This window comes from Athene cunicularia (genome assembly GCF_003259725.1).
Source record: "Athene cunicularia isolate RWA chromosome 1 unlocalized genomic scaffold, athCun1 chr1_part2, whole genome shotgun sequence".
In the NCBI taxonomy this organism is placed as follows: domain Eukaryota; kingdom Metazoa; phylum Chordata; class Aves; order Strigiformes; family Strigidae; genus Athene; species Athene cunicularia.
In genome coordinates, this window is record NW_020799092.1 from 57,799,227 (window position 1) to 57,826,128 (window position 26,902).

The following is a 26,902-nucleotide window of genomic DNA, read 5'->3' on the forward strand; positions in this document are numbered from 1 at the left end:
GGTTTATTTCTCAATTTTCTTAGTCAGGCCCCTTATATTAAATCTAGGGTATGGCCTTAGCCTGGCCTTAAGAGATTTAAAACTGAAGCTGATTTCATCAATAAGAAGTCTCTTGCTTGGTATTCACCTTGGCCATGGCCCAAGTCAATTTAGGGAGAGATTACAGCCCCTCCCATCCTTACACAAACAAGTTAGTCAACATGTGTGGTGGTAGCATTATTATTTCCCCTCCTGAAGTTATTCCCCTGGCCTCTCTTTTATTAATAGACTCATTCTTGAAAAACACACAGAGTACAGAAAATCCAATCAGTTTAGGAGACATTACGCACACATCAAGGGTTTAGTAGTCACGTCAATGTTTGAGGGAACTAAGTGCCACAGTAAGACATCTGGAAAGCAAAACATGCTGAGCAAAAGGAAGCTTTTTGCAAACAAGCACTCAGGAAACTAAAGCTGTAAAAGGCTCTGCTGCTTCCAGAGGAAAAGAAAAAAAAGAGTTTGATCAAAGACTGTAGGAAAGACACAGAGGGCACATTAAGGCAGAGACACCCTTCAGCTTCTTTCTTAAAATTTCTGTTATCCATATAATGCAACACTTGTATAGCAATTGAGAGCTGTGGTTAACAATGAAGTCATTTTCAGGTGCCTTGAATCCTAGCTGGGTGCTCCTATGAAGACAGATTTTCTGAAAGTCTCTCTTTAGAGTAAGCATCAGAAAGTTTACCTCAAGAGGGGGATACACTGTAACTAGCCCACTCAAGGCAGAAGTGAGAGATGTCATGACTAGATCTTGTGGCAAGTCAACAGACAATGATGATGGACAAAAGCAAGGAGACCCCACCTGCATGGCCACTCCAGTACAATTTATATATTTGAAGACAGTCCTATTATATGTGATACAATACGGCTGTGAGGATATGGGTTAGAGAATAAGAGGAAGATTTTCATCAAAACCAGAAGAATCAAACTATTTAAGAAGTTACAAAAGTAATCCTACCATTTCATTGCTTTAAAATCTGTTGTTTAAAAGGTTTGTGGCAGGTGCAACTTTAGTATGACTTTTAACCCCTTAATTTAGATTATCAAGAAAAAAAGACACAAATTTAAAAGATACAAGTGCTAAGAGGTCTGCCTTTAACACTTAACTTTGTAGAGGAAACAAGAACTCTTTAATTTAATTAAAGATGAAATATTCATTGGCATTCAAAACCAGAATAATAAAGAAAAGTAGTCCAGGGAAACTATTAATGCAGACAAATGTTTGTTTCTCTTAAGCCCCTGCCAAGCAACTTCAAAATTTTGATATTATTCCAGGTAGCAGCATAACTAATTCTGGCATATACACCAACAAAACTGTATTTCTGTGAAAATTCCATGACTTACACAATTAGCTTTCCACAATAGCCCAATGTTATGAAATCAAAGTTAATTTTCCAACTGATAGAAACAGGGGTTTCCTCTGATGAAGAAATATACATGATTTTGACATGTCCTCCTACACAAGAAAATCTGAAAGATGTAACAAAAGCAGTTTCACTGTATAAGGTGCATTTATTGCTGTTCTACATTAAACTTGAGGGAAAAACACATTATTTAACAAGCTAGTTAAGCATACAGAACAACTCAGAATCCAGTCTTACTCTGGTATCACAGGTAATTTATTTTACTTACAAGGCAATTCCCAATATTGCTTGAAATTTGTAGTGCACAGAATTTAATTTCTCAAAAGACATCAACAATAATAGTATTTTGAGTGCCGCCGTGTTCAACTCGCACTGCGGATTCCTGAAAAATCCTTTGTGGCTTTTGCCCATGGTACTAGCTAAAAGTTTTTGAAAATCATACCAGAACTCATGACAAAGCTCCAAGAAATTACACCCAATTCTGTGTCAGTCCCTATTTTGTAAATACCAATACACACCATCACCTACACCATACTAACCTAGTTTCAGCAAAAGTTCAAGCTGGCCCTACTTAAAAGAAACAGAAGTTTCCAAAGAAAGCAACGTTTTCTCACAGCTCTGATACAAGCTAAAGAATAAGGCCACTTCAACCTGGTCCATTTTTTCCATTAAAAAAAAGAATGAAGGAAACATTGTCAGTTAAGTTAGTGTCACACATTGCATAACCCCAGATACAATGATTTCTCTAACATCTCACCACAGGAATAAATTGCCTCAGCTCATATTAGATGTATCATAGGCGGTAAAAATGCACAATTGTGTACGCTGAAACAACTCTCACTAGAAGGCAAACTGCTTTCTAACAGGCCCTTTGTGATGGGAAACTTATTCCTGATGTTAGAACTAAAAGAGGAAGCTGTAGCATTATGCACATTTACTATGTGACTAGTGACTACAGCTGAACAGCCATATGTAAATCAATGGTTAAGCAGCAGTACAAGAATTGCAATAAAATCTGAACAAGTTAGTCAACAGTACTGCTGCTTAACACGCCAAGCCTCTTCTACAAAGTAAACATTATTTTCAAGGAATTACAAATACTCCCAAGCTGCTTTTAAATATCATGCACTCTTCATATATTTAGTTTTGTTCTTCCCCTAATAAAAATAATTTCTATTGTGCTTCTCATGGCATATCTGCGTTACACTATCATGTATTCTTCCTTTGTCGATTATTCAGTTTTGATGGGGGACTACAAAATAAATTTCTGGAGCACTTTGTATTAGAATAAACAAATAGCTTTAATAAAAAGTGATGCTGCCATTAAAAAGGCAGAGGATAAAAAAAATTAAAGCTCTTTATTAACTTATCACTAAAATCTACAATATTCCACAAAGGTTACATACTGACAGCAACATTACGCTGTTAAGAGGACAGTAGAACATTTGTCAGGATCTGTTTATTATTCTCATATGCAATTTATTAGCTAGTTGATCTACAAGATACCTTTTACCACAGGCAAACTAAATACTGTGCTTTTAAGAAACCTGCATAGAAATGATTTGATGTTTCTTTTATTTTGGACATATTTACAAAAAGGATTTCTATGTGTGTTAGCAATAAATAATCCCAATATTCAAAATGTCAGTGCTCATGCACACACCGACAAGATGGTTGCATGCTTTAAAAATATTATTTATAGTACAGTCTCCTTCATAGCCCTCTCCCTAATAATAGTAGAAAGTGCATTTTCTTCTATATTCTTTCTTCTTTAGTTTTGTTTTGTTTTTTTTTCATTTAGTCTTGTTTCTGAGGGATACAGCCTTCCATCTCAACAACTTCTGGCCAGCCTTCATACTTGTTTGTGTCCTTGTTGTTCTTTATATGCTATAAATACAAAACATCAGTCTACTGTTAATGTAAGTAATTTATCCTTTTACTTTAACTCACAGCCTTAAAAGACATTTTATTTACTTATTTTCAGGCCATGGACAAAGAGAAGACATCACTATTAGCCTCTTGTGCTTTGTATCAAATATAACAATTAACCAAAAACAGTTAAGCCATACTAGGAAAAGATTTTTAAAATTTATTATGGATGTTTATTTAGGAAGAGAGACAAGCAAGGAAAAGACCAACTGCATTAAAGCATGAACCACTACAAAAAAATAAGGATACTGCATTTACAAAGCACTGAAAACAAATAGTCAGATTTTAAAGAACATTTTTTAATGTTAGCTGTTCACTTTTTTTGAAAATTAGGGAGTTTTTTTTCCACCAAGCAACCATCTGTGGTCAGTCAGGTAAGACATTATTGCCTCCAAGAGTATGCCACTGCTCCTGCCCTAGTTCCCATGCCCTCTCAAAGCTGGCAAAGAGAACACCCCTGCCTTACACTCCTAGTACAAAGCTACCTTTACCAGTAATCAAAGGCAACAGACACGTTGAACTGTAACAGCTAAAGTATGGGAACATATTCTATTTCATAAATTTCACTATAGCAGCAATAAATTTTGACAGAAGAGAAAAGTGAACAGCTGGGAACACCAACACCTTAACTACTACTTACCTGCTGGAGGTCTACCATTGTTAATGCATCTAAAAAAACCTTACCGTCTAGTGCTTGTGTAATTCTTCACTTTAATTGGATTCATTGAAAAGATAAATGATCTAGTTATTGGGATAAGATGACCTACCCCATAAGATTTTTTTCTTAGTTGTGAATCAACAAAATGTTTTTTCTACATTTAAAAGGAGGCCAGTCAAGCAATAAATTTGAAAATAACACTGTGTGCCACTACTGCAATAAATACCCATCATCTTAAACAAATGTATGGTATTTATAAAACATGTTATGCTGTTATTAATGTAATGTGTTATATTCCAGTAAATTATAAAATAACAGACCTGTTCAAATGGACTTTTAGTCTTAATTCCTTTTCCACCACAGAAGACCCAGTTGTCTCTAAATCCAAGGTTAGTAATAGACGTGCTTCCTAATTCAGCAATCAGTTTCCGTGCTTCCTCATTAAGCCTTGAACAAAACAGAAGGTCAGTATGTGAATAAAATACATACCTTAAGAGATTTTATTGTTCAACAGACCATTCACCTTTAATCTGATTAAATATAGTTTAAGTCAGTCAATATTGGGCAAGATCTATCTTTAAAAATCAGATAAGGCTAGTTCTGAAATCACTTGATCTTATGAGCACTGTTCTTTAATATTATAATCTCAAGGAACCTGCATACAAACCTATCAGTACACCAACAAAAGCCAAGAATCCTCTCCTGTGAGAATTTATACATACATCTCAAGTCACGTTAGCAATTCACCAAGCAACTAGAAAAGTCATCCTTTAAAGTAAACATTGTTTGCAGGCTCAAGTTGAAGTCTAAATAAAGTAAAAGCTATTTTAGATTAGAAGAATGACCTAAATATACAAAAGAAGTTCTTGTCTGCTTGGGTCAATTAATTTAAAATTCAGAATGCTGCCCCACAACACAGTTCAGTGCCTGTAGGTCCAAGTAGGATAATTTTAGTAAAGGGAAAACAATTCTGTAGGATGGTAAATTATCGTTCAAAAACTCCAAATAACAGTTCTTTATTTCTTGCTTTCAGTTACTACATTTGCCCGATTACTAAACAACACACAGAACTTCTGATTATTACTGAGATGTAGCTGAATGACTCACTTTAGCTAAAATTACGAAAACAGTTAAGTACTTTGGAGGTTATTTGCACAACCCACAGTCCAAGTTGCTAGAACACTAGGGCAGCTTGTGTTTTAAAAAATAAAAATATTTTATCTTTTAAACATGCTGGTTCTTCATAATTTTAATTATTTTCAAAAACCGGTATTTATGATTGCCATCAACCACCAGTGGTAAGGCTTTGGCTAATTTTATAGTATCAGAAATATGCAATAGTTCCTGGCTGTCAGCATGAATGGGCCAAATTGATTTGACTTAACTGATATTATAATCTACATAAAAGCTTTCAAAAGCATCAGCTGTGATTTCAATGGTTATTGAAACAAACTAACCGTACTTATATAAAACATTAAAGGAAAAACACAAAAAAGAAAAGTAATACAAGTAAATAGAAAAACAGACTGAAGATCCAGCCTTGGCATAAAGAAACATTAAATTCCTTTCTTCTAAAAGCAGTACAGGCACTGAACGATTTACTGCAAATACTGCACACTGCAAATACAGGACTTAGTCACAGGGAAGTTGCTTGTATATCAAAAATGCAGACAAGTTACAGATAACAAATTGAACCAAAAGAGTCAAAAAAATGTACAGAACACATTAGGAAAAAGTTAAATATTATTAAAACAACAAAGGAAAAGGTAAACAAAAAAACCTCTTAATTTTCACTATGAAAAGCAATCCTTTGGACAGGATGGCTAAAATGATGAGCAGATTACAATACAAATTCTACGGTCATTTTTAGTATCTATTAAAGCTGACCAAAGTTGGGAAGGTTGGAAGATAATGCTTAAAGTGAACTAAAACCTCGCAGGCTGTGTCTACATCAATAAACTCCACAGCTTTAAGGTGGAACAGTCCAAACACTGAGGCCAAAAACTATGAGGCGCACACTAGTAACCTCTCAGACTTCAAAAGAAAGGATATAGTCAAGGCCTATTGGGGATTGTCTCTGCAACCCTATAACCACCAAATTCTGTCTTGGAGTTGATCAGAGAAAAAGTGCTCAATGCAACCAACCAGTTTCTACCAGAGTATGTTCTGAGAATCACTTCTGAATTTACTACTATTAAGACAGAATAAGCTACCAGCAACAGTAAAACCAGCACATCTTCAAAAAGACAGATATCCTTGGAAGCATACATTCAAAAAAAAGAGGTGGGGACAAATTGTGGGAGAGCAGCTAGAAACATACAGGGTCTTCAGGAACCACAGAGGATAAGTGTATAGTTTTCAGAAAGTACAATACCTGACATGCAAATATATTCTTCATAGCTACGAGTAAGCAGTTTGTGGGACTGACTATATGCCCTACATTGTCTCCTTGATGCATTAACATCTTTTCTCAGAAGATCAAAAAACCCTACTGTGTATTGATGTAGCAATCGGTAATTAAGTCAACTACTAGTCTCTAGCCTTTTCAGATTTTCAAACACCTGTGTTATTTCTGCTAAAGGGTCTACCTTAATATCTAATATATTGTTTCTCTGTTGTTAGGATCACAAAAGTATACACCTAACAGCTCTCTATGTATACACATACATAACCCATTACACCTGGTTAGTTCTAATTTGATCCTTGTTGTCCCCAAACCACATCACCATTATAAAACTAATAAACTGAAAGCACAGTTTCAAGTCTGTCATCTTAGAAGAGCAAAACTTTATCAAAAGTGATTTCGTGATAAAGAATGCATTATTTTTTTCAGTATAAAAGAGCATTTAAAATTTTAAGCAATATTTACTATGTAAATCAATTACATACTTGGTCGCACCATCATCATATGTCCCCATTAACACAATTGTTCCATCCTGGATGGACTTCAGAAATTCAATAAATGGTGCCACATCTGAAAAGAGAGAACACAAAACGGTCTAAATATGGAATGGCTGCTTATTAAACACCTGCAATGCCTTCCTGCAAAGACATTCCTTTTAAGAATATTCGTAAAGGTACTAATAAATTTATAAAAAGATGCTAAGTGGGAGAAAGATAAAATGCAAAGAGAACTCTTTAATTTTACAGAAAGACTTTAATCCATATTGTGTAAAGACAACCACTAGCGGGAACTATTTGGGAGAACAAGTGTGTTTGATTAACCATACCATTTCCTCCCACCTCGACTACTGTGTTTCTTTAAAGTTGCACTCTATGCACAATTACAAAGCTAGAGGTGAAGCACCCCTTAACTATCACCTTAAACCACCACAGCTAATGGAGCCTGTGTGTGAGGATGAGCCATTTAAGTTGTTTCTCTCTAACCAGCTAAGGTAACTGCACCTACCTCCTCCCCACATGTCGAAGAATTTAGTGTCTAATAGTTCTCCTGTTTTACCTGCAGAAAAAGAAATATCTGTTGTCAACAAACACAGCCAGAAGTATTTTACAGACAATATGTCCAACTCCTCTTAAGGACTCTTTCAGAGAAAGTGCTGCAGAAGACATCATGTAAATCAATTACTATGGTAACTCTTAAGAAAATTGCTCCTTAAACAGCATAGTAGTTTGTGAAAGGTGCAGAAAAATGTAAAAGGAAAAAAATAGAAGATGCAGCTTCTGATTTTGCTTCGTGGCATATAAAATATAAACAAAAAAACACACAGCCTCTAAAACCAATAAAGAGAATTCACTTCATATATTTGCCTTTCTTTTAAGTTGCCTTTGCAAAAATAGATAGTACAGCTACAGGTTGCCTTTAGTGCGACATGTAACATAAGAAAGATTAAAATTACACTGCATATTTTGCTATAGACTGGAAAAATCTTAGCCAATTTGAACATCCAGAACAAACAGAAGAAAGTGGACAACAGAGTAATCTCATTAGCTTTTGGTTTTATTTTTAGTATGCTGTCTACAAAAGCACTATCTGACGGAAGGTAGAATTTTCTTTTTAATATGTGCATAAATATGCTGAATACTTCCTTTACCCCTCCTGCTCGCCTTTCACCATCCCACAGTATTTCTTCTTAAATTGCAGAAACAATTTGAAAATTAAGCTCACTTAAAATGTCACTTACCATTGACCAAGGCCACATTTATTCCTCTGCCAACATTATTTTTAACTCCACTCATTAAACTGAAACAAAAGAAACAATTTTATTTTTAAAAGGACAATTTTCTGATTTGAAACATTTCTGGTTTTTAAAGAAGATTGATCAAATTGTAAGAAATACATAGTTGAAAGACCAAATGTTCATGAGTACTTAAACAAAGCAAGGTCTCGAACAAATCTGCGTGCTCTTATGGCACCACTGAATTGAGAACAATCGATCAAATATCCCCAGCTGTATCTATTTCATCTGATCGCTCAATCATCTTTGTTTCAAAGTGTAGGTGTATATTAAGTGTCACAAAAAATAAAATGCTATTAATGTATTTAATAAAATCCCTTACAGTTAAAGAGCCTGAAACAAACAATAATTTGAGGAGCTTAGCACAGTCATGTAACCAACATTTTAAGCTTTTTTGTAAGCACATGATGAACAAAAATGTGTTCATGAGTTTAAAAGCTAACTCAGAGGAATTTAAAATTGATATTGCAGCATCACACCAAAAAACCAAGAAAGTCAAAGCAGTTAGCTACTTGTACCAATACAAGGAAACTTAAATCCAAGAAAAATAGTCAACACCCTGATGGGACTCATATTCAACAAAAGTTGAATATAATCTTGGAGCATAGTTACAACCAACAAAACCGTTGTAATCTATGACAGCAATTACTTGGCCAAACTCAGAGCAGCAAAGAAGCTGGAAAGAAGAAATGCATTGTGCAATGTAGGAAACTCCAGAAATATTTTAGCCACTGGAGGATCATTTCTTCTTGATCACATGACTTTCATGTCATGCCTGAGTAACCATTTTAAACAATAAAAACATATGGCAAATAAAGACTGAAAACAATGAAAAAAGGCAGTGAAGTTCTGAACACATTCCTTTGCTTAAATAAATTGTAGTGGACGTATGATTTACCAAAAGAATTAAGAACTTGATTTTATTTTAACTACAAAATTCTCTGTAAATAAACAGCAATCAAAAAATATCCAGTACTGGGGTGACAAGATGCTGCAAATCCACACATGCATACAATGGATTTCAGACAACAAAAAAATCCTGCAGATATGAATACAAGAATTACTAGTTATTAAAGGAATGTAGTGCAACACTCTGCTAGAAGGTTACTGCAGCACAATCATGCAACTGGCTTCGTAATATAAGTAAAACTGCATGAAGAAGTTGCTGGTAAGGCAGTATAGCAATATTGGCCCTTCTAAAAAGCCCATGAAGTAGCAACTACAATGAAATATTTTGACGATGACTAAATTATGTTTTTCTAATTTGGATTATGTCCTTCCAATACAGGAGAATAAGGCTATAACTGAACCTCTATACAGCAGAACTGCTACTTCAGACCAAAATAATAATAAAAATTAAGAAATGTATTCGGAACTATATCATCAACTTTAGTACTCTCATAAACCAAGTGACATCCTTATTTACAATATTTTTTTTCTGTGTATGAAACATATCATTGAAAAATAATGAAAAATTGTCCCTGCTTCCTTATCTTGGATGTATGAAGAATACAAATTAATCAGAAAAAAGCATTTTTCAGGAATGAGTTCATAAAATATCTCTAAAAAAAGAGCTACTGAAGACTAAGTGAGTTTTTTCAGAGCTCTGAGATACTACTTTACACAACTGAGATCACTCATGCACTAAGTCACCAGAAGTACAGGCTGTAATGTGACAGTTTTCTCACAGGAGGGCAGCCGTTCATCAGTTTTAGAATTCTTCCAACCATTAACAATCAGCAAGCTATGGGAGCTTTTGCAAGAGAAATCAAACTTCTTATGAGCAAAGCACGAGAGAATATAAAAATCAAGCAAATTTTCTGGTGGATGGTTAAATAAATATTACAAGTTCTCCTCAGAAGGATTAGAAAGATTTTTGTCAAAGGAAACTGGACTTAAGACTCTAACAGCTGTGCACTAAGGTGTATGCTAGTATTAAAAGAATATAGGATTTCTTGCCAGCCACCACTTTCTTTTCATCACTTACTTCAGTGAAATATCCAGTAGAAGATTTATGTCTTTTGGACAGGAACACCAATCTCTTCTTAGTTAACCAGTAAGCAAGACATTAAAAAAGTGCCCTACAATCCTGGAGTTAAAACATTACTTGCACTGCCACAACTTTTAATCAGCGAATCACCGTAAGTCTTCACAAGATATTAAGCTTCCTAGCAACCAGAATGAGAAGATAGCAAGTTTTGCAACACCAAAAATACAATGTAGACAGATTAGATAAGACTGTCCAAAGTCACAAAGGGAATCAGTGATAAGAACTGAAAGCAGAACCTAGCAGCTTTCAGTTAGTACATGCAAACTGTGCTCATGCTCACTTCGCACGTGCTCACCAACTACACCATGATGCTCTTCCGCAAACACATTCCTACACAAGTGAGCAAGTTTGAGATAAGTCAGCCTCACAGAACGACTTGAAATTTGAATAGTGCTTGTGTTTCTACTAATGACAGAAAGTGAAGAAGCTGCAAATCTTCAGTTGCCAGGGAAAAAACTTCACTACATCTTAATTGCTAGTTAGTGCTAAAAATAAAGTCTTCTCTAGGATCACATAAGCCTATTCTTACTTTACAGAGTAAAGTGATGAAAAACGTAAACCAATACTTTTTACTCTCTTACAGATTAATTATCCTATTTATTATATTACACGGGGTTATGTTGTTCACAGTGAAGTTGCCATTAGCACTAACCACTGTACATGCTATCCGAACCAACTCTGTAATACAGCATTGGCTGAGAAACAGCTCAACTGGAGTAGTTTAAATGCAAATGCAAGGCAACGGCAAAGTGTGATTGACATTTAAAAAAAAAAAAAATCCCCTGACAATGCTAAACATCATGTATTTTCTAACATGTGACATGCAAAATTGAGTGAATAGTTTGTGTTATGCAAAGCTGCACACTGGGTGACAATGAACAGGAACAACCTAAGAACAAAGAAGCAAAGTCCAAATAGGAATATTTCCTTTATGGGGATTACTGAAAGGTATTCAGTTAAATACGCACAGTATTACTGATAATACCGTGTTTAAAAATAGAAATACAGGACAAACTCAAAACCAAACTGTGTTTCAAGCACTTCCTTTCCTCATGTCACAACTATTTTAAATTGATTAATTTCCATCAGCACAATTAAGTAACTACTGATCATTTAAATAGTATTTTTCCCTTTCAAACTTATGCTTTACAGTGGAAAATATGTTCTGGCATTAGTACTATGGAAATAGTTTAGAAGATGTTGTGAAATTGTCTTTGCAAAATCATAGTTTTGGCAGATGACATTCAGTTAGAAATATAAAGAGTAATTCCTTAAAAATACGACTGTTCAACTGAATCACTATTAGAGGTACAAGAACAAGTTACTTGGAAGGTAGTTTATATCTGATTCGACGAAGTCTAACTAATCCTTAAGCCTGTAAACCTGGAAAGCGTAAGCTATCTTTCATCTATTAAAATAGCATACATTTCTGCATTTACTGAAGAGTATTAAGTGTGCTTCATCAGAGATGAAGTAATAATGCAATATAATTTTTTCATGTGGTGAAACCGATGGCAAAACAAAACCTACAAAGAATCATTTAAACTGCTGATTTTGTGGGCAAAGTCATCCAAGACAGCATTTGAAAGAGATACTCAGATACAGGTAAAAATACTTACACATTATCTTCTACACAAATTTTAGGTCCAACTACATTCGCTGCTCCACTTGCCATTTTGAATGCAAAATGCTTTTCAGGACAAGCTTTAGAGATCCCACATTTGTATCTTGGAGGTTTTGTAGCTTTCAAAAGGAAATAAAACAGGATTTTTAGAGACACCACCACAGGTAGGCTCACAGAGAAATATCAGTTTTATGAAGGAATTCAAGGAAAAGAGCAAAGACAAATGGTATCTCATCTGCAGTTTCAGAACAGCTTAAAATAATCTAGATTCTTGCAGTACCTCATTATTCTACTTCTTGTTCTCACCCTGCTGCTCACTCTAGTACTGTCATCAAAAACCACGAGACAAAACTACAAGTAAAATGCTGGCAAAAAAACAGACTTTACCAGAAATTTAGGAAAATCAGGAAAAGAGGAAAATTAGTTTCTGATTGCATTTAAAGTGTAATTAAGACTTTCCTAACTATGAAAATTCAACAGTCTGTTATTAGCAAAAGCAAGTCACAGCAGTAACACATGCATATGAATACTCACAGCGTGCAGCTGCATCCAGTGCTGATCTAGCTAAAATGCAAAAAGAAAGTTTTACAAGATGTTACTATTAAAATGTCATCTGCTATAAAATAATGTTATAAATTAAAAATCTTTCTGTAGCCCTATAAAAACAGGTTGGTTGAAATGAAGTATCTAATACATCTGAACATTATATTCCAATTAAAACATTAACCTTTACATCACAGAAGAATTAAAGTGATCAGGAACCACATTTAGAAGCACTGCCTTATTTTATGACTCTCCAATTAACACAAAGATCCACAGAGATATAAAAACCACCAGGGATTTGTGGAGGTGTTGGCACTGAAGTCAAATGAATTCCCCTCTTACAGCTTCACCAGGATGGGGCTCCTTCCATCTAACACTGGGAAGCTTGCAACTCAGATGCATTTGAACCAAACAATTCACAACTCCCTTTCTTGGGACAGGCAGAGACACAAGTGACCTCATCATGCACATATCTACAATGCATCTGTATACTTAATGACACCTATGTATCTTCAGCAATTATTAAAGATGTCTCTGGTGACTGGTTCATATGTCAGCTCACACTGTGGTAATCTGGAGTTAAACAACATGAACCTGACCCATGTACCTAAAATTGTGGGGTTTGTACTGAAAAGGCCTTTTAAAGATAAAGTTTGTTCAAAACAGACTCTGAATTTTCAGTCACCTCAGCTGCTAATCCTTTTCTGTGTAGAACCTGGGCACATCTGAAATGTTTTGATTACTGCATGTTCAATTGTACATGGTAGTGTACCTGTGCAAGCAAAAAAGTGCACCCAGAACATAAATTCTGAAATGCTTAAGCAGCAGAAAGGCAGAGCACAGATTTCAAAAACATCATTCAAGTCACCTAGTTTAAAACTCCAGACTAAAACTCTTAAGTACCAGTAAACAGAAAAAGCAGGTAAAGTTACACATACTTGGCAGGCAAAAGAATCAAACATTAAGAGAGTAGGTTAAATATTTCATACAGAAAATAACTTAATACACACATTATATATATGTCATACATAAAAACCCAACAAGTAGACACATTAAAAATAAACACAGAATTCTTAAGTCTAAGAACCTAAGCTTAAAGCAAAATGAGTAAGATATTCTTGACTGTGGCTGAAGTAAATATTAATAGATGTTCAGAGAAAACAAAGTCATCACTTACCAAATATGTGTCCTAAGTTTGCATCCATTTTTATTTCAAATACTTGAGATATGACATAAAACGTCAATAAAAATATTGCTACAACTACTACCAACTTTGCAGCACCTATTCAGAAGCAGAGACAAGTTTCAGAAAATTATCTGCAAATGATAACTTTAAGTTTACCAAAATTAATGACATGAGAAATGTGATTTCATTAAGGGGAACTCAAACAGGATGATCATTTGTGGACTCACTAAACAGAAGTAATCAGCAAGAAATTAACATTATAACGTAAGATGCAACTGGTTAGTCCATCAGGTTACTATCCTAAATACATAACCTGCTCTCAGCTTTCTCCAGCTTCATGCTTGTCTAGCACCACAGTACACCAACTGAGCTCAGCAGCCAGGATAAAACACATACTTTTTCATGGAAATCCAGTTTAACAAAATGAACTAAGTTGATCTAACTGGTTGCTATCCAAAGGGGAAATTCCACCTCCTCTTATTCCACTTCCCTGTTCTTAGCCACGTGCACCTGTTTCCTCACTGCACACAAACTCTTCCCATCTCGCCTGCCAACTGAGCTACCTCTCTTTTAATGTATGGCCAAGACTCAGTGATTATGGATCTTTTCATATATTGTAGCTTAGATGCTTTGATCAGCCAAGTTTGAGCATTAAAAAAACAAAACAAAAAACTAACCACAAACAGAAAAACAGCGCCTCCTCATCTCCTTTTCAACAAATTTATATTACTGACCTTCAAAAAGCAAGTCTGAAGACTCAGAGCTCATTTAAAAAGTAATAAAAAGCAGTACCCATCCCCTCCCCCTTTTAATATGTTGAAGCCTCAGGTAGTCTCAAGTTTTACAAGCCTAACTTTCTCCAGTGCTGAACAATCAAACTACCTCCTGGGAGAAGAGCTGGAAGCACACAACCACAGCAATTTACATCTGAAAGGGAAACTCAAGTGTATGTGGTACTGCCTTAAACCCCACCACTTTTCAGCATAATTTTCAATAGATTTTTAAAGAATACCCAATTCTTAGTTTATTGTTAAATACTGACTGAGAGAAGTGAGGAGCCATGTGATCAACATCCTGCCTTCCTGCCTCACCCCAGTATGTCAAACTGTTCAGAAGAAGCAACCTTACAGCATGCTTCTGTTCCTCAGATTGCCAGCCAAATAAATCCTTCAGAAAAAACCCAAACTTATGTACTCCTGCAAATCTCAAACTGCTGCTGTGATGGGCTGTTCAGAAAACCTTAAAATAATCAGATTACTCATCCTTCAGAAGGATAAGAGATGTTGATCAATCCTTCCAAAAGGCTAAAAAAAGATAAGGGAATAGAAAAAGAAATATGAAGAAAGAGATACAGCTTTTTTATTTGCTTGTATTTCAGTCTTCCTCTTCCACTTTCCCTTTTTTTTGTGTGTGAGCACATACATACTATGTAAGAAAACACAGATGCAAACTTAATTTAAAAATATTATGCTGGAATCCAAAGATTATTGCACTGAAGGGAAGTGAACCATGTGTAAGCACTGGAGAAAACAGATGATCTGAACATACATTAAGAAGTGGAAAAAAAAGTCTTCAAAGCACCACTGCTTAAAAAGACAAGATGGTACAAGATTTTGGAATGTGTCATCTAGCAAGTGGCATTTGGAGAGCATGTTGTTTCAGTAGACAGTAGGTGAGATGAACCAGAACTCAGTCTGAGCACTAACCATCCCTTCCACTCTATATCCTGAGTCTTTCAACCAAACTGAGAGCGCTCCCTATGAGGGAGAGGTGAGAAATCTAGAAAAGTCTTTTAGCACTTGAACTAAAACCAGCCTCTTTGCTACAGGTTCAACATTCTGTAGGAACTGCCTTATCATCTTTGTGGTTTTTAGCAACACAAGTAGTTAGGTGGAATTAAAAAGAAGTTTGGGAAAATAATTTTCCAGGTTATTTAGCCATCTTCTAAAAATTGCAGCATTTTCCAGTTCTTTATTAGATTTACTTTAGCAGGTTTTTCCCAGTTATACATATCGAGGTTAATAAAACAACTTTAGAAGTAGTGACAAAAATCTGGACTGAAATCCTGCATTAAGAAGGTTAATGTGCAACTCTTTGAAAAGGAGGTGTCATTATCTCCTACAAGAGTCAACAGTTGCTCCTTCTGAAACATAACACTACAAGTATTCACGAAAGTGCAATACATCAGAAACTCAAAACTGTTCAACTGTCACACAGGCTATTCTACTGCAAGGAAATGTCTGAAATAATATATTCTTGTAGTGTTAGATTGGAAAAGATCTTATTTTTACAACCCCTACACCTTCTGTCAAGTACAATCAGTTTCTCAAACCCTGTACTATAGTAACTTACCTCTACAAAAATGCTTTTATAGCTTTCAAACTCCAAGTAACCATTCATGAAATTTAAAACACTTTTGGTTAGGGTGTGAGGCAGGGAAGAAACTGCTTAAGGCATCAATTGGCTATTTCCTTATTCCTTCATCATCTTACAGAATTAGCAGTTGAAGTATGTCAAGTCAAGACACCTTAACCAGATCAGCTAAAGCATTTTAACCAGCTGCTTGCTCTTAGACATCCCAAATTCCAATCTGAGTTTCATTAAACATCAGTTAAGTGTAACAGCACTGCCTGTTATGCCAGTTAAGTTTATTTTACAACCTTAGTGTCACAAGTTGTTAATGCTGTCTATAGCACTTGTTTCACAAGTGACAGAGGTCTGATTTTACCGAGCATACTTACCTGCTATTCTCATGTTTAGTCTTCAGCCAGCTGATGACACTACTGCATTAAAAATAGCCACCTAGGGAAAAAGAAAGGTACATGATCATAATTACAGCCAAATGAACACTTTAGCAATGGGTTAACAGTAAAAAAAAAACAAAACACAGATTTTCCAGCCAATAACATTAATGTCTGCCAAACCTTTATTTGCACATATACCATGTCACTACGTGGTCATCTTTGTGCTTCTTGAATCAGGAGTAGGAGGAAACTCAAGACAGAAGATGTCCAGGCTGAGTGCAGCATGGGCCCACCATGGTTGAACACAACTCCATGTTATATGTGCAAATAAAGGTTTGGCAAACATTGTAATCTTTACTCATTAAATACTACATATCTATTGGAAAAATTATAATTTGTTTTACAACATTTAAGTAGATTAAGCGTGTAAAATTTTTTTAAAATTAACTGAAACTAGAATTTGCTTGAAAACAGAATGTTACCTGTTCTATCTCACTTATTCTATTCTTATATAAGTAAAAAAGAGCCCTCAGTCACTTCCAAAAGAGACATTCAGACAATTAGCAGTCTGTAAACAGTACTTCCCTTCTGGATTTAAAAAAAAAAAAAAAAAAATCTTTCTGAATTTGCATTTTTCTGCATAACTGCTTCTATTTAATATGGCAAAAGAAAAGCTATTGGCATTCAGAGATCTTCTACACTAAGGTCAAATTTAAAAACATATAATAAACTATTATTCTAACCCAAGTAGCCATCCCACCACACTCCCATCACAAAAACTACAGCATCCCTAATAATCTGCAGTCCTATGCCATGTTTTCAAAAACCAAGAAAAACGTTATCCTTTGAAATTATTTGAAAAACTATTGTTATTAGAAGTCAGGAAATGCAAATCACTTGCAGAAGATCACCAAAACGCCCACATAGTTCTTGTGAGCTATGCTAGGGAGGAAAAACTGATTATTACACAAATCACCTTTCGCCTTCACTTAACTCAGTACCCATAAATTCGGTGATTTGTGTCCAGATTCTCTTTGCCAAAGACATAGTCATTGTGCTCTCCTGCTTAAAGTTTCCAAGAAAATGGGCAGCAGAGAAATAAACAGGAAAAAACAAATAAAAGTATAGAAATATTTATTTCTACTTCATAAGCATTTAAAATAAATATCAACAAAGTCTGAAAAGCAGACAAATGGTTTTAAATGCTAACTTTGCACTACAAGGGAAGTCTCATAGAATATTACAGACATAATATATCCATTGTATTTATAGCCACATATATTATATCCACATATATCTTCTCCAAGTGAAAGACTAGTATTTAACTGTCTTATAAAAAGGTAAAAAGAATCTGCCAGGGCAGATAAACTAATTTGATTTCAAAGTCCGTGAACAGAATTATTTTAAGCATTGTTCTCTCCCCTCCCCAACCCCCAAAATATATCAACATTAAAATAAATACTGTCTGTAGTTTGGACAACCACCAGCTTGTTTTAAGTCAGCACTGAAAGAAAAAAAACCCAAAACCAAAAAAACCCAACACTTTCCGCTTTTTGTTTTACTGTAACAAAAACACATAATAAATTCAAAGCATGAAAGCAATAATATGGACAAAATCAAAAAGCAAAAACTAAGTGAAACAATCATATAACCCAACCTTGACTGCAGAATGTCTTTATCCTAACACCCCCCATCCACCCATCCCAGTGATCATTATTTGTGGCAATCAACAAATACACAACAGATAAGAGGCATTTTTTAAAGTGTGAAATGGTTTTTGATTTTAAAAAAAAGTAAAAATTAGTATGTTATGCCTCCAATTGAAAGAAACTTTAGAAGTGATTTATATTATTTTCCTAAATTACAGCATATCAAAAAATTGTGCATTTTCATCTAGAGAATACAGAAATGATACAGTATAAACGTTGCACATCATTTTCCAGCTGCAAGAGAATAATTTATGAACATGAAATCCTTTTCCTATACAGCATTATCTTAGAATTGTTTGAGGATTTTTTTTAATTCAAGATAGAACAAGGAATAAAATAGGACAGTGCATGAGCCCTTATGAATGCTTATCAACCATTATTCCACATCTTTAAGTATCAGACCTTATAACTGGAATTATAGAAGCAATATAAAAATGGATTTGGAATTTCTCATAGTATTTTAGGACCGTTTAAAAGCAAACAAAGAACACAGGACCACAAATGAGCTTGCTCAGATTCAGATGCACAAAACCAGTAGCAACACCATTCCTTTGATTACTTTAGGAATGGGTTAAAAAATCCCAAACACTGTTTTTCTCCTCTTTGACATAAGATTCCATCAAGCAAGGGCAGCAGAATTACAACCTAAGTATCTTCTTGAGTCATGAATATCCAGTAATATAAATAACCACTTTATTACTACATTAACATAATTCATCTCTGTCAGGCAGTACAAGACTCAGATTTATTGCTTATTAGTGGGAGACTGAGGCAGGAGGTGCAGGCTATAGGAGGGTCTTTAGGCAGCCAACTGATGAGTACAGCAGAACCCTATACAGATGCAAAGGCCCAGGACAGCACCACATAAGAGGCAGCAGAAGCAATCAACATCTACAAGTCACAAAGTAAAACGGCTGGGTTTGGGAAGTATTATATTGTGTAACTGTGAAACATGGATTTTCTTACTCTTCAGATTGTTTTCTTAGTGCAGAACTTCAGAGCTTTATCAGTCAATGTCTAAAACTTGGGCAGTGGAAAGAAACCAAAAAATCCCTCACATGCAGTATCAACTGTATTGAAACAAGAAGCTATCCACTGAAGAACCTAAAACCAGAGCCTTCAGATGCTGGTTTTCCTCTATGTCAAAAGAAAGGAAGTGGTCACACCTCTCCTTCCAATAGGCCACCCTGGGGAATCACAAATGGCAGGTTTACATCTATCATGGACAACAGTAAAGGTGGTTTAAGTCAGAACGAATTCTAGTCACAATCAGCATCGTGAAACACCAGCACATGGCACATGCATTCATTCACAAGATAAGTATCATTGAATTTCAGCTATTCTAGTAAACTTCTGATACTGCTATTGGTCAAAGGAATAACTTTGCAATTCCTCATGAGTCTGGAGGAGCATGGTCTCCTTTTCCTGTGATCTCACTCGGTGCTAAAGGTGAGACACATCTTTTCTCAGCAACACACACACACAGAGGTCAAAGAGCTTTCTGAATTCCATGGCCTGTCATCACCATTGCCCAGGAGCCAGCACACAGAACATTCAGTGGCAAGATGTTCAGACCAGTGACCTTTCAACTACAGTAAGTCATATCCACATCCTGAATAAAGAGCACAAAACTACAAAGAAGTCAAGATCTACAGACTGGTAGAGCCAGGCCTCTTTGTCAGTAGCTGCTGGATAGTTTTCTTAAGTCTTTGATGATGCTAACCTTCAACCAAGCTCACCCAGCCACGCTGGTCCAGGAAGATGGTGAAATTACAGTATGTAAAGCTGTGAAATACTGAATAGTGGAAAACAAAGAAGGGAATGCTTTGTTAAACTCATGTAGAAAGTTCTCTGAACTGGCAGAACATGATTGACTCAACAAAAGGAAAAGAAAACCAGCAGACAGGCAGGAAGCTGGTGCTGCCATATTGGCAAGTTCAGAAATTGCTCTTCAAGCACAGCCTAGTGCATGGGTTGCTCAAACCCTCAAGAATAGGAAGGAAATCAGACTGCTCACTGAACCAAAGAAGACAAGAAATTACAGGTTATAGATCCTTTTTGAATGTTGGCATGTCATTGTCCATTCCCCTGCATGGAGCTCCACATCTGCCCATGCAGAAAAGTTATTCTGAATACAAACCAGTGGATATGTGGAAAGGCAGCTGGGAGCTGAGGTTACTGGTTGCTTTTTTCTACTCCACCCATCCTTGTGTATTGTATTTTGTCCCAAGGCAGAGGCAAGTTCCAGATGCTGCAGTTTCCAGACCCAAAGCCATTCCAAGCAATCCTCATGACAGCCCAAAATGCTATACATAAGGCATCATAACACAAGTAGAAGCAAAACAGGAAACAGCAGCTTAAAAAGGAAGAGAGAAAAGGGCTTTCCCTCACTCTGCTCCACTTGTCGATTAACTTGTGTGGGGATGACAGACTCAACACAAATCTAACAAATTTAGTACATACACATAGCTTCTGCACATATTTTGATACATACTAAAAGTAGCTTCAATCAGCAGAGCAGCAGATACTTGCTTTTAAAAGTGACCTGTGTCTCTTGAGGGAACCCTGCCAAGTACTTCACATAGGGAGCTTATATTGGTTTAGGAAAACTACAAGCCTATAATCTTATCAAGGAAATCATCATCATGTTTTATTAGAGGATACAAAGTTTCTAACACACCACAACTGAGTTCTTTTTGTGTTCATGTGTTAGATATTATGGTCATCAAGCAAGTTTTCTTCCTAGAATCAAGGTGCAAGAGGAAATTGTACTGAGGTCAGTAAAGTAATTGATAAAACACATACAATTATTATTAATATAGCCACACTGAAACAACACTGAATAAAGCCCAGATTTCAGTCCCAAGCTGAACACACTTCAATTTGATCAGTTCTTTACCAGCCTTGCTCAACACTCTTGCCCAGAGATGGTGCTGTGGGACACACTACATAGGGCACATGTCACTCAGGCACAGCCTCTGTCCTGCTTACTGTGTGTGAAAGCTCTGACCACTTGCAATGTACTTCTGTCTATAAGGATTTTTCAAATATGAATGCAATAAATGTTTTTATGGATAATACTGAAACATGCAGATTAGTCTACTTCATTCCCAGGATAATAGTATTTCCATTAGCAACTTGATAGCATGCATAGATTATACTTATGAAACAGGCACACAAAACCAAGCAAAGATAAGAGGCAAGAATTTAGAAGGTCAGGATAATTTTGAATTCTGGCATCAGTTGATTAGAAAAAGGTCCCAAAATCAACAATATTTATTAAAACAGAAAGTAACACACTTCAAAACAGATGTCAAATGTGACAGAATGGGCAGCAATAATGAAGAAAAGGATCCGAGAGATTACAGCATCTCTTTAATGTGAGGGTCAACAATGTGGTACTGCTGCAAAAGTGTAATTAACTGCTCATTGTGAACTGTACCTATAGGATTTTTGTGTGTGAAACAAAAAGCAATTATTCTGCTCTGCCTAAACAAATAAAAACTACTCTGTTCTATGTGCTATCTAGACTTTTAACAGAGACCCATATGTAGTTTTCTAAGACTGTTTTAAAGCATAATCCCCAAATGGAAGAATCTAGATTAACAATTACATGACCTACATAAAACAACTAAGGGCTAAAAGAATCAGATTTGCTTTGCAAGGAACTATGAAAGTAAAGAGAGAAGAACAGACACCTTTGTCTCTTACCTCCAAGGTGTAATATAAAAGCAGTTTTAAAATATGTTGAGATGGACTGGTATCAATATCCACTGGTTGCTGCTTATCTCTTTGTAGCTACAATGTTGGAGAAAAAACAGCTTCCCAGCTACAAGGGTAAACAAAAAATACAAAAGACGGCTGTAAATCATCATAAATAGCTGCTACAAGACAGGTTTTCTTAACCTACATAGTCTACAAGGTGAGAGTTACCTTCAGTATTAACCCCATATTTCTACACTACTACGTGCAAATCTGTATCCAGATATGTAGTACTAAATCTGTATCAGCCTGAGGTGCTCTGAATTAAATTCCAAGAGAAATTTTTCCCCCAAACAGAATTTAAGAGTTTGTATAGTTTCAAAAATGGTCAAATAACGTTATACCTGTTTTTTACTATCCACTAGCATACCAACTACACTGTACTAGAATAGCATGAATAGCATACCAACTACACTGTACTAGAATTAGATAAGCATTCAGAATTACTTAGTACCAAAAGAGGGGGAAAGAAAAAAAAAAAAAAAAAAAAAAGGCTTGAGCTTTTATTTTTATTTGTGAGTCATGAGTAGATTAGGATGGCATTTATTTTTTGCAGCACAAACTGCCTTCCTCAATGATTAGCAGCTGCATTTTTTTCCTGTCAGAGAACAGCTAAAATGAAAAGCCATTTTACCCTTTCACACCTGGTAAAATCAGTTAAACAACATTTTGTTTAATCCAGTCCCTGATAATAGATATTTCACTCTGTTTTCAGGACGTTCAGAGCTGTGGTGGTTTTCTACTAATAATTACACAGTGAATTAGATATGTCAGGAACAGCATTAGCTATTCTTATGTGAGCTCTGGTTTTAAACCAGTGGTTGTGCCAACCTGAAATACATGCCATGGACCAATTAGCGAAGACAGTTGAAATCATTCCAAGCCTAAATTTGAGCAGGAATCTAGGCTTCTAATATGATACTTTTATTCAAATACAAGAATCACCCAGATGATTGCTACCCTTCTGCTAGACTACCCATAGTTTTTCTACTATGTTTACAAAATTAATTTAATTTGAAACTGGTAAAGGGCACACAGAGAATTACATCATTTAAAAAAGTAACTATTGTAGATCAATTTTACTGTATGACCATGCACTGTTTGTGTCTTCTGATGACATGGACTGTGACCCAAGAAGTTGTTCCCTACAGGCACACCTACATCCATATGAATTCCTTGTGGTTATGGCAGAAATCCACTAAGGCAAAAGGTTTGTCCACACAAAACAACTTACAAACTCACATATATTTTTTTCTCCTTTGAGACAAATACTACCATGAAGAATAATTAACTACTTCTCACAAAAATTATACCACCTGAATAGTATTTTTCCATGTATGTGTAAGATTCAGCTTGGTGTTCTGACAGCACTGAATTAGACCCAAAGTGTTTGCTTGTCAAAATGAGATTTTATTTTACTTCCATCTGCAAATGAAACCCAGATAAATTTTGCAAATTTATCAAAACTCAAACTTACTCTAAAAAAAGGTAATTCAGTTACCATTGCATGTCCTATGTTGCAAATATTCAGTTACCATTGCATGTCCTATGTTGCAAATATTGTTACATGGATTCACTTCTAATAAAGGAAATACACGAGAAGCGGCATTATACCAGTGTTTCAATACCTGATGTGTAAAACAAACGCTTCCCAAAGGACGCGTCAAATCACTGACCATGCAAGCTTTTGCTAGTGGCATCAATCCAGTACTTTTACCTTAGGCAGCACACGAACTAGTCAGTCCCAAACACAAAAAAATTCTCCTGAAGTACAAAGGTATTCTTCCCACAGAACGAAACCCAACCCACATTCCTTTTGCAATGAAAGAAACCAAAAAACCCCAAACCTTCTAAGCACCCAGTCCATACTTTGAAGACTCTTCCCAAACATCACACAAAATTTTCTGGTCCATGTATTTAAAAACGGGATTTGATTTACTGTCCCTAAAATCCATACTATTTATAGGTGATAAAGTAAATTGTACCATTGCTGCTGATACACCTATTAAAGTGAATCTTAGCCCTATATTTCATAGGGTTAGATAAAATCACACAGAGAAGTTCAGGTAAACAAGGACAAACTGCTGAACCTCATTCACCCATTTGCTTTTCAACTTCATCACAGAGAAGTACATAAATCCCACAAGAGAGATTTGAGAGCAAGGTTTACCATTTTCTTCTGTCAAATGACGAACAAGCTATTTCGCAACTGAAGCACTGCTGCAATTACCACCTGTTCAAGAGTTCAAAACCACTGACTTGTTTTCTGTCATGTTTTTTGAAGAAACAAATTACCACCTTGATTTCATAAAACAGCAAAGTCTGTTCAGTCTTTCCACAAAAAGAAAGAGTAAATAAAGTTTTGCAATGCATTTATCTGCAAGATCACCAGGTATTACTCGGAACAAGGTGTTGCCAGAATCCAGTAGAAGTTTCAAATGTACAACAGCTTTTACATCTTTGTATCAATAAAAAAAAAAAAAAAAACAAAAAACCCACCCCAAACCTGATACAAAGCCTGTTATCAGAATAATGCATCACCACCATGCATCTTATTCTGCCCCTTTCAGCAATTCTCACTAGGACTACCATACAAAAAGATTACAGGTATGACAAACAATTAACATACATATAATTACTATGACTTGATATAACCACACATGACCACTGCAGAAATCTACCTGAGGCTACGGTTACAGCACGCCACTTCACACTGGGGCCCATTTTAAGTAGTTATCAAGCCAGCAAGCAGAACAGGAAAGACATATTATAAATATTTCCTCTATAGGTCCAAGTTTACTGCAGGAACACCAAGCTGCTCCTCTGCACCATTCTTCCCCCCAAATACGATCAGACTCTAGACAGTAGCTTTACAATGTCAGAATGAGATCATCTTATGAGTGAGATTCATTTACTGCACAGACCGCCACACTGACCGTGTCACAGAGCTTCACAGAGACCACAGACATAGCAAGGCACAGAGCTCCTATATATTTTGCAAGGCAGAAGATCAAGGGTACCAATAGTAGCAAGGGACATCACCACACACTGCTGCCAAAAACTACTATGATACTACCAAGCATTTAAGCTTCTTTAACAAAAGCTTAGCATGATCTGAGACTGCATTATTGGAAAAGACTTTTAACCTTTGCTCAGTAGCATGCTGATCTCACCAGGAAGCTGAGATGTGCTCATGAAGTACTCCCCCAGTGACAGCCACTGCTCAGCGCAGTGCTGTTATCTCCCTCCTCTTGCTCTAAGCGATATAGAAACCTCTGCTCTACCACAGAGCTGCTTCTCATTTACTCATCTTCCATGTGAGGCAGCGCTTTGGCAGGGCTTTGGCCCTTTACAAGGCAGAAAGAGCATGCCACTGGCTGAGTGGAGCACCCAGCAGAGAAAGCATCACACATAAGCTCTGGGGAGAAAGGGCATCAGCACAGCAGGCCCAAAGTGCAGAGGGGCCATGTTACACCTACAGGACACTGCAGAGAGGGATCATATTGCAGATACAAGACTGCTGCTGGGTGACTAATAACCTCCATGCTGCATGATGCACTTAGTAAGTCTGCAGATGACATGAAGCTGGACAGGAGTGTTGATCTGCTTGAGTAGGAAGGCTCCACAGAGGGATCTGGACAGGCTGGATCCATGGGTTGAGGCCAAGTGCTGAGTCCTGCACTTGGGTCACAACCACCCCATGCAATGTTACAGGCTTGGGGAAGAGTGGCTGGAAAGCTGCCTGGAGGAAAAGAACCTGGGACTGTTGGTCAACAGTTGGCTGAATATGAGCTGGCAGTGTGCCCAGGTGGCCAAGAAGGCCAGTAGCATCCTGAATCAGTAGTATCAGAAATAGTGTGGCCAGCAGGACTAGGGAAGTGATTGACCCCCTGTACTTGGCACTGGTGAGGCCACACTTTGAATAGTGTGTTCATTTTTGGGCCCCTCACTACAAGACAGACATTGAGGTGCTGGAGCATGTCCAAAGAAGGGCAACAAAGCTGGTGAAGGGTCCAGGAGCAGCTGAGGAACTAGGGTTGTACAGCCTGGAGGAAGGGAGGCTCAGAGGAGACCTTATTGCTCTCTACAGCTGAGGGAGGTTGTAATGAGGCAGGTATTAGTCTCTTCTCCCAAGTAACAAGTGATAGAAGAGGAAGCTGTCTCAAGTTGTGCCTGGGGAGGTTTAGATTGGTTATTAAGAAAAATTTCTTCACCAAAAGGCTTGTCAAGCATTGGAACAAGCTGCCCAGGGAAGTGGTAGAGTCGCCATCCTGGAGGTATTTAAAAGATGTGTAGTTGTGTTGCTTAGGGACATGGTTTAGTGATGGACTTGGCAGTATTAGGTTAAGTTGGACTCAATCTTAAAGGTCTCTTTCAACCTAAACAGTTCTATGATTCTATAAGGAAGCCGGTCAGTCACATGATCCTTAACAGCTCTAGAGTAACTCACTCCTTTCTGCTGAATTGCAGTCTCTAGTCTGTTTTCTGAGCATGAAAGGATTAGAACAAAGATCTGTAACTTACCTATTGGCTGAGTGTGATCTTCCAGCAACCAGTACCAAACACATAAGCTATATCCAAGAAAAATTAATCTCAAAATGAAAAACAGTTTCAACGCAGCCATCTTCTATCTATCCTTTGAGATTTTAAAATCTAAGAATTGCTGTAGGTGGGAAAAATTAAAGTTATGTGGGATAGCAGGTTACTATAGGTCATCACCTATGGAGAAATTTGCCACGAACTAATTTGAGGAACAGCATCCCTCAGTGATTAAAGGGTGCTTACCACTGAGACTCTATACAAAGCTGACATGAAGACACTGATATACAGTCACTGTATACTGTAACAACTCCTGATGCCATGCCTCTGCATCATGCTGTTGTAAGAGAAATTCAGTAATTATTACAGAAAATCCTGTAATAAACTTCTGCCTGAATTGACTCAGATGCAATTATAAAACCATTCAAGTGTCACTGATGTTCAGGTGACCAGCAAGGAAACAGCCATGGCAGTTCCCTCAACCACCTCACCAGGTACTTGCAGGAATATCTGGGCAGACCCAAAGGCAGAAGTGTCTGGGAACAGGTCAGTAGTTTTA

General features: G+C 36.5%; 1 protein-coding gene across 2 annotated transcripts; it reads right to left on the reverse strand.

The window, feature by feature from the left end:
• Positions 1-2,685: 2,685 nt before the first annotated feature.
• Positions 2,686-26,375, reverse strand: FAM3C (family with sequence similarity 3 member C). Of its 2 annotated transcripts, XM_026867767.1 has the most exons (11): positions 26,329-26,375; positions 21,754-21,871; positions 16,331-16,391; positions 13,581-13,685; positions 12,395-12,424; positions 11,856-11,979; positions 8,133-8,191; positions 7,400-7,450; positions 6,880-6,964; positions 4,311-4,437; positions 2,686-3,290 (listed from the first exon to the last, which is right to left on the reverse strand). In XM_026867767.1, exons 3-11 carry the CDS (start codon positions 16,341-16,343, stop codon positions 3,201-3,203), a joined length of 684 nt encoding a protein of 227 aa, XP_026723568.1. In that variant the 5' UTR covers positions 16,344-16,391; positions 21,754-21,871; positions 26,329-26,375; the 3' UTR covers positions 2,686-3,200. The 2 variants fall into 2 exon arrangements, with proteins under 2 accessions (XP_026723568.1, XP_026723567.1); XM_026867766.1 differs by lacking the exon at positions 21,754-21,871.
• Between the last annotated feature and the right edge of the window lie 527 nt (positions 26,376-26,902).

Coding starts and splice junctions, on each gene's coding strand:
- FAM3C (XM_026867766.1), bottom strand. Junction 12,425..13,580: donor AAACTTAGGACACATATTTG/GTAAGTGATGAC, acceptor TTTGCATTTTAG/CTAGATCAGCACTGGATGCA. Junction 3,291..4,310: donor CTAAAAGTCCATTTGAACAG/GTCTGTTATTTT, acceptor TTGTATTTATAG/CATATAAAGAACAACAAGGA.